Here is a 12,564-nt window from a genome sequence, read left to right on the forward strand (position 1 = left end):
AAAGGTATTAGGTCACTTTTAACATACCCAGTACATTATTTCTTGAGGTTTTATTTGTCCATTTCTGACATGCTAAACTATTACTAATCATTTTATCATTTTGCAAATTCTTTTATAATGATTTTGCATGCTAATCTCATATTAACCTCATAATAATTTAGAGACTGGTGCAACATAATTGTATATTTATAATATTTTTTTTCACCGCAGAACCATTTAAAATAAACTAGACAATTAAAAAAATATATTTATTTAATGAATATACACTATACTTTATACCTTACTGTTCAACAGTTTGGGGTCAGTAAAATTATTATTTTTGAAAGAAATTAATACTTTTATTCAGCAAGGATGCGTTCAATTGATCAAACCTGACAGTAAAGACATATATAATGTCACAAAAGACTTCTATTTCAAATAAATGCTGTTCATTTGAACTTTCTATTCAAAGAAAACTAATATATCAAGCTTTTCACAACAATATTAAACAGCACAGCAGTTTTCAACATTGATAATAAGAATTGTGACATGTGACACTGAAGACTGGAGTAATGATGCTGAAAAATCAGCTTTGCATCACAGGAATAAATGACATTTTAAAACATATTAAAATACAAAAAAACAGATATTTTAAATTGTTATACTATTTTACTAATGGAGCCTTGATGAGATTTTGTTTGAACAGTAGTCATATACTGTACATGCTAGGCTAAATGGCTTTTGATGTTGTTGAGAGCATTCCCTACACGCAAGCGCTTCATTGAGCTGTACCTTAAGTCTCCTGTATTTCTCGGTGTGTGACATCAGGAGGAACTCAATAGCACTGCACTCCTCTGATAACTGTGTCTCAGCCAGCTCTGTACCAAACGCCTGCAGCATCTGAGCAATGTCTTTAACCAAAACCGCAAAACTCTCAATGGCCTGTAATGAGCAAAGAGACTGCCTTGTTTAACAAGATATTTTTGTGTATTAAGTTAATATATGTATTGCATCGTTCTTTACTGTTCTCAAGACGATCCAGTCGCTGTGGCAGTAGTCAAGAGTTCCTCCAAACTCTGAGGTCAGCTGGTTCTCATCAATGTACCGCAGCAGATCTGTGACCGAGCTGAGCATCACCACCTTAATGACAGACACACGTGGGGTCAGGGTGGTGCTGCAGTTCGCAAAGACTGTAAAATTACAAAGAATTGAGGTTGCAGTAAGTCATACTGGCATTTTGAGCATGAAGTCCTCTTGACTAAAGCGGAAGCCGAGATCTGTGACGGTACGCTGGAAGAAGCTGGTCGGTCTCAGCACCAACACCAGGTGAAGGTTTCCAGGGAATGAGGCCTAAAACAGAGAGAGATGAAATCAGCCTGGCAGACACACAAGGACAGACCACCTTAAAGAGACGGATAAAGGCATGCTTAACCTTTAAAACATGAGGGATATAAGAAAACAGAAAAGGATATTAACATGTTTAAGGAATGCTGACTTCCATGGAAACTTTTTCCCTCCATTCATTGTTTACTTTTACTATTTTTCAATTGCCTTTAATGGTTAGATTTTATTGTTTTACCCTCATCCCAGACTCAATGTTAAAATAAAATCTATTAAAAACATGTTTTACATGTTTAAAACTATGATAAACAAAGAATGAAATATGTATAAACCATTTCAATTATTTATGCACTATTAATTTAAATTCTTTCCAGCACAATCATCTCCATGGCCAAATAAAGTTAGTACAAATGCTAGCTATGAAATTAGCCTCAGCAAGTCTCCCATTGCATTAAAAATAAATAAATAAATAAATAAATATGGTTACAATGTAATTTTCACCATTTGGAGTTCAAAGTAGACATGCGAAACGTGTACTTATTTCAAAGCACTTATATCAATCCTTTCCTATTTCCTTACAAACATTTATTATTTGGCCTGTACGATTGTGCAAGTTGTACTTTTCACCGTGAGACTATGCTCTAAGAACATCTGTAAAAATGAGTTCACATGATCAAATGTCACAAATTTAAGTATCTGATTGAAATGGCGCGGAATCATATTTCTAAATCACTTTAAATCATAACACCTCTTTGTTTTAAATCTTCGTATTTTCTGTTGTTATCTATTTCCAGGTTTAAATCCCAGATTTCCAATGTGGTCTCTGACTTTTGGACCCCACTGTATATGGGATACATATACAGTACATGATAACCTCAATACAAAGTACAAATTCTAAAGTTCAAATATTACTCATTGAATTGAATGTGATGTTACTCCATGTCCCGTAGAGACATAGACAGCACACATCAGTCACAAAGACAACTGACAATAAGTCTGGAGAGACATCAACAAGCTGTCAATCAAATTGATCAGACAACACTAAAACTAGTTAACATGATAAGATCACCAGTCTGTTTAGCTGCTCTCAGTGACATCTACTGTAACTACACAGCTTATAGAGAAGACACGAGCTGAATGGCATGACAAGTATTTGAAACATATCGGTCTAACCAGCCTTATTTATTACTTTGACAAACAGAAACAGGAAGTCGCGATAGTTTATCTTAGCACACTGAAAGGACACCACTTGACATTGATTCGTCCTTACGTATTTGTAAACAATAGCATCATCTGCGACAATATTCACTCGGATTTCGCTTAAATTCATAGTAATAGCCTACATATCTTTATAGGTTACATGAATAAATAACGCCTTCGCTAGCATATACCCAGGACGAATGACTAAGCTAAAGGCGTCCGTCGCGCCGCAGTGTACCGCTATGAGCTCGCGCTGCCGCATTGAGCTCATCTAAACTTCAGTCCAACTCTTTACTGCAACTACTCCAGACACATTACCGTGGAGCGGCGGATCCTCGGGGGTCCTCGCCTGTAGTTCCGCTCACTCATAGTTATCGATGTTTTATGGGGATGTTTTAAGACCTCGCCCATCCTGCTGTGGCAGCCCGGTGCCCGGCGCAGTGGACGGTCTGCAGGATTCATCGCCGCAGCGTCGGGAGGGTGGCAGCACCGTCTCTCCTGCGGTCTCCTCACCTCTCCCTCGCCTCAAGAGCGTCATCATGTAAAAACCTGCGCATGGTTTGTGCTAACTCATGCATATTTTCCAGCTCGGATTTCACACACTGTTCTGCAAGCTGTTATTAAAATCAAACTTCAGTCAGAGCTGCCGCATTTAGTTATTTATTCAGGCGAAAGCTCAGAGAAATGTGCTGTAAGCATACTGTACTGTACTGTAACTTCGCTGATGCACTTCAGGACCGCGGACAGCGACAAGAGCAGTTTAGCAGAGCGCAGTAAGTACAGGCGCGTGATGCATTCAATCCCCAGAGGACAAATAAGGGTCAATGATGCTCATTTATTTATTGCCTAGCTGTATTAAGCTTTTCAAAACTACAATACAAATGCAATCAGTGCAAATGACTTGAACATCTACGCTGCAACTATTTTCACTTTCTGAATTAAAAGTAAATGATGATGTGTTAGGATCATTATATTCAAGAATATAACAGATTTTGAACTTTTAGAAAGAAAATGCATCCTAAAGACACATCAATGGTCAAAGCATTTTTAATGCACTAATTATGCTTTTAATGCACCTTATAATGCATTGTATGATCTCGTGAATAATTTTAACCACAGTTAGGCTATAATACATTATAATATTCATTGAACACACCTTTAGAAAGCATTAGGAAACACATTACAAACAACCAATGTCAGATGTAACAAGAAATCTGCATATATATATACATATATGGTGCATTATTATAAACTAATTAAAATAATAAATTATAATACAAAATAATAATAATAAAATGATCATTCTAAATGACACTTCGTAATTTTGCTTCAATAAAAAAAATATTATAAATAAAACATTGTAATCTCTCACCGCTATCCTTGCCAGTGCTGTTTTGATTGAGGTCCAAGTATCCAATCTTCGGTCTAAAATGATGATAAATTTTACACCAGGTTGTCGTGCTCTGAAAACATGTGAAATGCATCAGGTATCACAGAAACTTCTTGGTTAAGAACACTGACATGGCATTGTAAATATGTATAATGTATTTTGCATTGCATTGCAATATATATATACACACACACTTTTTCTTACCCTAAGGTACTGACTGCATTGTGTCTATAATGTGACTTCATAGATCTCTGCATATTTAGAACTCTAACAGTTCTGCATTACGTTTATTTGAACAGCTCAATGTGTGTAAGGGCTTTTGCAAGGCTTTATGTGAGGAGAATACATAAGGGACTTTTGCTGTACTGCAATGCAGTGAGATGGGGAGGCTTGTAAATATTAGACACAGACCTCGGGATCAGTGTGAGATATGAAAGAACTTTGGCCAGGGCTTCTTCGGGAATGTCACTGAAAGCAGAGCATTCTGGGAGAGTGATGATGACACTAGAATCCTCACCACATCCCCCTGGAATCCAAATAAACATGAAATTATTACTAAGTCAAGGACAAATTATGTGGCAGCTGAAATGTATCCCATCTAGAACATCTCATCCTAATGAAGTTTATTTGATATGATGAGAAAAGCTATTAGTCCACTATTATGTATAATTTACTTTACATCTCCAAAAAAATAGAAAACAAAAACCCCACCTGATAAATAGGCCACTTGTTTTTCAATGTAGCCTGCCACTTCCTGCAGACTCACAGGCACTGTGACCTCTGAGGAGACACACATATAAATCACACACATAAATAACTCAGCAGCAAGCTTTAGGTCATGTTCCTGTGAGTTTGTGTGGCTTTGTCAGTTATGTGAAATTTGAGGAGCAGCACCACCCAGTGGTCATATGTACAAAGTACAGCTGTAATTCACAGTGCTATATAAAATGCAAAAGTTATTATCTGTTAATGGATTCCTCAGTAATATTGACAAAATTAGTAGTAAGTGGGAATGAGTCTTAAGCATTCATGCCTGCAGAACTATCAGGATGGACTGAAGCCATAGACGGTGGTTCGGTTTCCTCTGAGCCTCGTCTCATGCTACAATACACTGAAAGTGGAGGTTGACAATAGAGGATGTGTTCAAATTACACATACACCAACACTGTCTCCAGTGACTTCACCATCAACTCACTTCCTGTGTCTGCAGCAAACAAAAACAAATGAATTCCGCAAGGGGAAACGCAATACGCTGTAGAGGAGATTGATTATTTCAGGTCTTTATCAAGTTACATAGAAATCAAGCTTCTTTTTCCTACTATAAGGCTCCACACATTCTATACTATAACCATGATGGATTAAAATAAAAACACACACACGATTACATTTATGTATTCAGACGCTTTTTTCCCAAATCAACTTGCAAGAGGAACAAAGCAATTCATCAAGGAGCCAAACATATATTGTAAATATAATATACAATGCCAGGTTTATTTGACAAGTCAAGTCAAGTCACCTTTATTTATATAGCGCTTTTTACAATACAGATTGTATCAAAGCGCTTCACAGTGATAACATGAAAACAATATAACAAAGTTTGTTTCTAAAAGAAATTGCAGCAACTGTAAGGAAACTAGAGAAGAGAAGAAATGTGTGTGTGTTTGTGTAAGTGCATTGGTTTAAGGGTGTGGGGTGGTTAAACATGCTATTGTTCTTAAATATAGGGTCATGTCTAGCAGAATGCTAACAAACATGTAACGTGCTAGCTGTATAACTACTAACCTATTATAATAAAAAATGAATGCTGACGTTAAAGTTTAATGAGTTTCCAACAGGTACAATGTTGCTGGGGCAGAGATGAATGTAGATGAAGTCCCGACAGAATATTTAATAGCACTCGAGACAGTTTCGATAGTTTAAAACATTAAATACTGCATACAGTATGTATACACACCTCAATATAGAAATTAATGAGACTTTTGAGCAAGATAGATAAATAAATAATTTTAGTCCATTTTAGTGAGATGTATTTAAACTAGACTAAACTATGCAATGATAAAAATAGAGTTTAAAAAAAATAGAGTTTAAGGTCTGTGAACAGATGAATAATTAAAATCATTAATTAAATGAATATATTTAGACATTTCCTATTTTTCATTGAGTCTGTTAAGGCACTAATAACTGGAGTATTTGCTCATCGTTCCCTGTTTGTTCTTCATGTGAATTCAGGCTTTATAAGAAACCCCAGCACTGGCCTGACACTGTTAACTTTAGGCAGCATCGCCCTTCTAAAACAACATAGATATAAAACCACACCTTACACTCCTTTGAGGGTGTGTTCAAGAGATTTCATCCAGTCTGTGCAAAATAAACACATCCTGGTTCCGTCCATGTGATGTGAGCATGTCTAAAGGCCCCATTAACACCATAACTATAACATATAGTTCTAAAAATCGTTCTAAAAATAAAAGAATAGGAGTCCACACCACAACTACAAAAATAACACAGCACAGAGAAACAATATCGTGGGAATCACTTTCAGAATGATTTTTTTCCAGCTGAACGATAAAAACATCGACAGCCAATCAGAATCCATCCTACTTTAAAGAGCTCACGCATTTAAAGCGACAGGTGACAAAACTGCAGCTCACGCTTAGAGTAGACAGAACGTCACGACATCGTAACTTAAGCTGCTGTGTACGCTAATATAGTTATTATCTTTATAGTTATCGTTCTTGGTGTGAACGGGCCTTTACAGTAGCTCAGAAGGCTTCTCACTAAACAAACCTGTACTGCTTTACAAATCTACGATTCAGCAACTACAAATTGGCTTTGAAATGTCTTGTAAGAGACAGGTTTGTTTGTCTCAAATATGCTCAGATTAAGACAAAACAGTGACATAAAATACAGTAAAAAAAAAAAAGGTGTGTTGTGATTGTTGTGTTTATATTTGATTTTTAAAGGCTGAAGTATATATTAACTGCATTAATGATGCATTTTGAGAAAGACTGTTAATTCAAACTGTGCTGTTCCCGTGCTGATTATTGCATTAGCTTTTTTACTGTAAATTTAGAAAAGCACTAAACCACCACAGACATGTTTTTTAGATTCACAATCTCAAAGGTATTTTGACACTTTAGTTACACTTACACCTGTATGTGTACACTTGACCTATCAAGCCAAGTGGAAGTAAAACATTACACAAAAAAGAAATGTATTGGTTGTCAAATGTTAGTGGTTGAAGGGATAGTTCACCCAAAAATGAAAGTTCTGTCATCATTTACTCACCCTCAAGTTGTTCCAAACCTCTATGAATTTATTTGTTCTGCTGAACACAAAAGAAGATATTTTTAAGAATGTTTGTTACAAAACAGCTGATAGGGCACCATTGACTTGGGGCACTATTGACTTCCATTGTATTTTTTCCCCCACATTAACTGTTTGGTTACATTCTTCAAAATATCTTCCTTTGTGTTCAGCAGAACAAATACATTTATACGGGTTTGGAACAACTTGTGTAATTGATGACATAACTTTCATTTTTGGGTGAACAACCCCTTTAATGTGATGAACTATACACCTGACTTCACTAGAAATCATACTGTACACTGTAAAAAAAAAATCCAATAAATTTACGGGAAAAAACTGGCAACTGTGGTTACCAGAGTTTTCCTGTTAAAAATACGGTAGCAACATATTAGGTTTTACAGACTCTTAACCATATATAATTTTACAGCAATAAACCGTATTTCATTATCTGATATAATGTTAATTTACTGACCTTTTGAAGTATTAATATCTGTTTTGTTCCATTGTAATACACTGACAGCCAACAATCACAGCAGTGATGAGTCACATGATCAATCACAGCTAAGCAGCTCTTCCACAAGAAAGTTAATATAAAGAAGCTGCACAGTGTCATTCGCACAAACATTAAACACCATCATGTTAACATGTTGAAATTGAACAATTTAACAACATTAAATGTAACATAAAACCCTAATGTGCATAACTGATTAGAAAAAAAACTAAGAAAATTATGAAGAAAGAGTTATTTAAAAAAATACATTAAATGTGAAGTGTCACGCAGGGAATTGTGGGAATGTCAATTTACATTTTTTCACTGTAAATTATACAATGACTTGTTCTTTTTCACTTCCAAAAACTGAAAAATTTAACGGTATTTTACAGTAAAATTACTTTAAATGTACCATTATGTATATCACAGTTATTTACCGTATATAGTAGGGAAACTTTGTTAACCAATTAACAGTTTTTCACTGTAGCATTTTTACAGTCTTTTACCGTTAAATTCACGATAATTTTTTACAGTGTATATTCAATAAAAATCACCATGACAGTGAATCTTGTGTGCCACTTGGCTTAATATTTGATCTATGATATTTATCAATTAAGTGTGGTTTAATGTCCAAATAAATTTTGGGGCCATTATGTTTGGCATAAATGTGGAAGCATCATGAATGATTAGCACATGTTAATTTCCATTTATAACATACAATGTAAATCAAAGCTTTTGTAATAAATTTTAAATTAAATTGAAATCTTATCTTAATGGGATAGTTCACCCAAAAACTAAATTAAATCTGTTCATCATATAAAGCGATAAGGTCTCTTCAGAAAATTTGGACTAAACCGCTCGATTCATTTGGACTAGATTTCCAATCTCTTTATGAACTTTTTGTAGCGTCAAAGTTTCAGTTGCAGGCATAGACTGCCAATGGAGGGACAGAAAGCTCTCAGATTTCATCAAAAAGATCTTCATTTGTGTTCCGAAGATGAACGTGAAAAATCATTTTTGGTTGAACTAACCCATTAACATTTAAAGCCAGATCTAATGTAATGTGGTTGTGGGAATGAAGGGGTGAGAGTTCAGATCTGAGGATTAACAACAGAGTATTCGGAACACAACAGTTTAGCTTTGAAACGGCAACGATTTCTGATTTAAATACACTTCATCATAATTGTAAACTAAACTTATTGTGTCAAATATACTGAGGGATACTAACATCTGACTTTCTTTGAACACATTATGGCATGCACCAGCCAGACATGTGTTCATAATGACTCTGTTGTTGTTGTGAACCTGTTTCGGACTGAGAGGGACTACAGTCTCGTATTACAACATAATAAACACCTTCCCACAGCATTACTTTGACACAGACGTGACACTCACACTCACATAAAAACAACACCAACATGGAGACAGATGCCAATGACCCGAGCCACACTGCCAATGCTAATCCTGCTACAATCACTTTGAGGAATCCGAAGCATTACATAAAGCATTATAGTAAATATTACATGACACACAACAGAATTGAGTGATTTAAGTGACGCCTGTGGAAAGACACTGGCTAAAAATGAAGATGCTGAGTCATTGTCTGAGGAACATCCTCTGGGTTTAAAGCCGAATTGAGAGACAGAGAGCAGGGCAGGGGGTTAATCATACTGGAGCTCTGCTTTCTGTGTCTTAACGTGCCTTGTTTTTAAAATGGACAGTACAACTTCAATTTTCAATCTCACTGCTGGGCCAAATTCACATTGTATGATTGTAAACTGAAAGCTTACTATATCAGCCCATCAAAACACTCTTAATATTGAGATTTCATGGAAACATTATGCTTTTCAATAGAAAACTGTTTATCCATTCAGAATTCCAACATATGGTTCTGGAATTCCCAATGTATGTCATTACAGAAAGATTGAATCTTGCACATCTTTCAAGCAGATTATCAAATATCAAATCTAGGTTATGGGCAAAACTATAAATAGCATACATAATCCTAGCAATACTACATAACACACCAGTGAACATCCCGAGAACCTGCTCTCCTAATGTAAAAGTGGTAGTTTTAAAGACATATGTAAACATATACTCACGTTGCAGCGTGCTCTCCAGCTCCGAGCCTGCCTGCAAAAGGTTGTAATAGCCCTCCATGTCTTTTTGGGGCTCTTGAGGAGAGGCCGAGCCCATTCCCTGGCTGTTCCCGGAGAGGAGTGACTTGACTCTGGGGCCTGTCAGGCCCTCACATCCTACTCCACCAAGGATTCATTTCACAACCTCCACAGATCAGATCCCAGCTGAGGCTCCACTTCAGTTCCGTGCCTAGTATGAACTCCTCAAGTCACCTTGAGCAGGAGCAAGTGCATCCACAAACTCCAGCAGCACAGCTAGGCCCCCGCTGGAGGAAACGCTATCTGGAATTATCTACTGTATTGCAAAGAGCCTGCTGCAGCTGGTAAGCACTGCAATATCACATCTCAGCTTTAAAAAACCACACACACACACACACACACACACACACACACACACACACACACACAAGGGAGGGGCAGAGAGGATGAGGTCCTGTCCCAAAAGTGAATCGCATTAAAAGGGTTTCCTGTCCACAGTGCTGACGGTCTGCTCCCTTAAAACACATCACACACACTCCATCCGGCTGCAAACTCCTGTGAGATAGAGTGCGTCAGATCTGCATCGCTGTTAGACTCAGACTATTGACACTCTGCCAACTCCCTCCCCATTGACTTACTCCACTGTAGAGTTTAGACCCCGCCCACTGCTGATCTCCACCCTCCTCATTGGTCGGTTTTCCCTCATAGGCAGTGACTTTCTCACTGCTGTAAAGGATCTCTGCATGCTGTATTACACCCATTCTCAGCCTTACAAGCACACACACACAAACAGGCAGGCTGTTCTGAATATCACTATTGACAGCAAAACTATTTTTTCTTCCAAGACTAAGAAGTTTCATTGTTCAGAATACAGAAAAGTATGACGTGTGGGAAAATTGCACAAAGACAAACAGCTACATGAATAAGAGGCATTGTTGTCAAAGAACACACGATTTATGCTTCTACAACCACATCCTATGTCCATGAGAGACTGCTGGTTTGAAATAGCATATGGCATTACACTCTTTATTTATTTTACGCATCCTCTGCAATTGTTGGAGAGTAGGAGAAATTAACTTTAACATCTGAAGACAAATAAAGGACAATACCACAAAAATAACATGGACAACGTTATCAAGATTTTACTTGTTATTTTTTTTTATTATGAACTTCAACTATTACTTATTAACATTATTCGGATTTTAGGTAGAAATGTATGAATATATAAATATATCATTATTATTATTACGATATCAGTATTTATTACACAGTTCTGTGGAATACTTGCTTCTGATTGGTCAATCACACCATCCAGAGGCATGTTATTCCATGATAACAACCTCTAAAAACAGATAACAGGCTCATCCGGGTTACTGAAGTCAGCAGCGCTATACGCTTGCTAGGAACGGTTTTTCTTTGTGGAAGTTTTGTTTGGTGAGCTAATAAAATATTAAAACTAGTTATTTAAATAACTGTACACAAAATATTGATTTGATTGAGTGTCACCCAGTATCGTGGACTCGCTCTCTTTTGTTTCATGCAAAAGCTGCTGCCATTTTGCGACTATCGTTTTGTACACTGTTGGATTATAAGACATCAAACAGGTACGATTTTAAAACGGTTTCATCTCAAAACAATATCAAAATATCAAAATGAATATCCCCATAATTATTTATGTATCGAAAAAATGCTGTGTAATAAGTGGTATGACTGTATTTTATCCCTTAAATGTCTGTTTAGTTTGAACTTGCCGCGCAAACAACTGCTCTCTTTGCGGAAGCTTTGTGTTTAAATAGCTAATAAAATATTTCGACTCAGATCAATATTCTGTGTCTGATTACTTATGTGGCAAGTAGCCGTGTAATAAGCTGGATAATGTACATCCACCTGGTTGATATCTCAGAATAAATCCCTTCAAGCTGATGCAAAACCCTGATCACCCTGTCAGGGTTTATTCTGAGATAACACGTAAGTTACACTTCTACATAAAACCTTAATGTTCATGAATAAAAGTTCACAGTTAAAAACATTGATTATTATTATTACTTTATTATTTAAGTATTATTATTATTTATTAAGGTATACTTATATTTATATACACACAAAAATATACAAAATAATAACAAAACATCATCACATCAGGTCCTGTAACTGGCTACCATTTCTTTAAATATTTTATTTTAATTATTTAGTTTGTTTTGTCGATTAACGGGTCTCTATGGCATGGCGCATTCATTTTTAAACATACAAATAATTTAATGTGGTTTTATTTACTTTAAAGCCCTGTAAATTGCATTACACAAGCATTAGAAAAAAACCCCAGTAAAAACAACAACAACATATCAGAGAAATCCTAGGCAAAAAAAAAAGGTAAAGCATCAGACACAAATGTCTTCTTTCAAAACAGCTTTTATTTAAGAAAAGTTTGAAACAGACTGGTCTTGAGAGGTACATTCAGATCAGCTGGAGCCTGAGGGACATGATGGAGGGAGCAGGGCTGACCAAGTTAGTGCCTGATTCATTTCACAGCAACACATCTCAGCCCTGCCTCGCGCTCCACAATCAGGCTGCCTTTTTTCTGCCTTTTTTTTTTGCATTTTCTTTTTCTTACAAAAAGTGGCTCAAAAAGTTTCATTAAAAATACAATCAAATAATTTAATATATATTTATATATATTCAGGCAACATGAGAATCCAAGAATTATCATAAGCTTTGAAAATAGCATCTCTGAAGTAATT

General features: G+C 36.2%; 1 protein-coding gene across 2 annotated transcripts in view; it reads right to left on the reverse strand.

Moving 5' to 3' along the window:
- The window catches only part of mcf2a (MCF.2 cell line derived transforming sequence a), a 28,479-nt gene extending 18,060 nt beyond the window's left edge, over positions 1-10,419 (reverse strand). The window contains exons 1-7 of one of the 2 annotated variants that reach the window (XM_056233661.1): positions 9,812-10,419; positions 4,622-4,690; positions 4,322-4,436; positions 3,893-3,983; positions 1,210-1,329; positions 1,003-1,119; positions 772-921 (exon numbers count right to left, since the gene is read on the reverse strand). In XM_056233661.1, the coding sequence (XP_056089636.1) occupies positions 772-921; positions 1,003-1,119; positions 1,210-1,329; positions 3,893-3,983; positions 4,322-4,436; positions 4,622-4,690; positions 9,812-9,905 (756 nt within the window). In that variant the 5' untranslated portion in view covers positions 9,906-10,419. Of the gene's footprint in view, positions 1-771; positions 922-1,002; positions 1,120-1,209; positions 1,330-2,838; positions 3,188-3,892; positions 3,984-4,321; positions 4,437-4,621; positions 4,691-9,811 lie in introns of those variants that run through there. The other variant, XM_056233662.1, reaches the window with a different exon arrangement.
- Positions 10,420-12,564: the final 2,145 nt, after the last annotated feature.

The sequence above is a fragment of the Rhinichthys klamathensis genome, unplaced genomic scaffold, assembly GCF_029890125.1.
Source record: "Rhinichthys klamathensis goyatoka isolate OS25496 unplaced genomic scaffold, OSU_Roscu_1.1 h1tg000375l_1, whole genome shotgun sequence".
Taxonomy (NCBI): domain Eukaryota; kingdom Metazoa; phylum Chordata; class Actinopteri; order Cypriniformes; family Leuciscidae; genus Rhinichthys; species Rhinichthys klamathensis.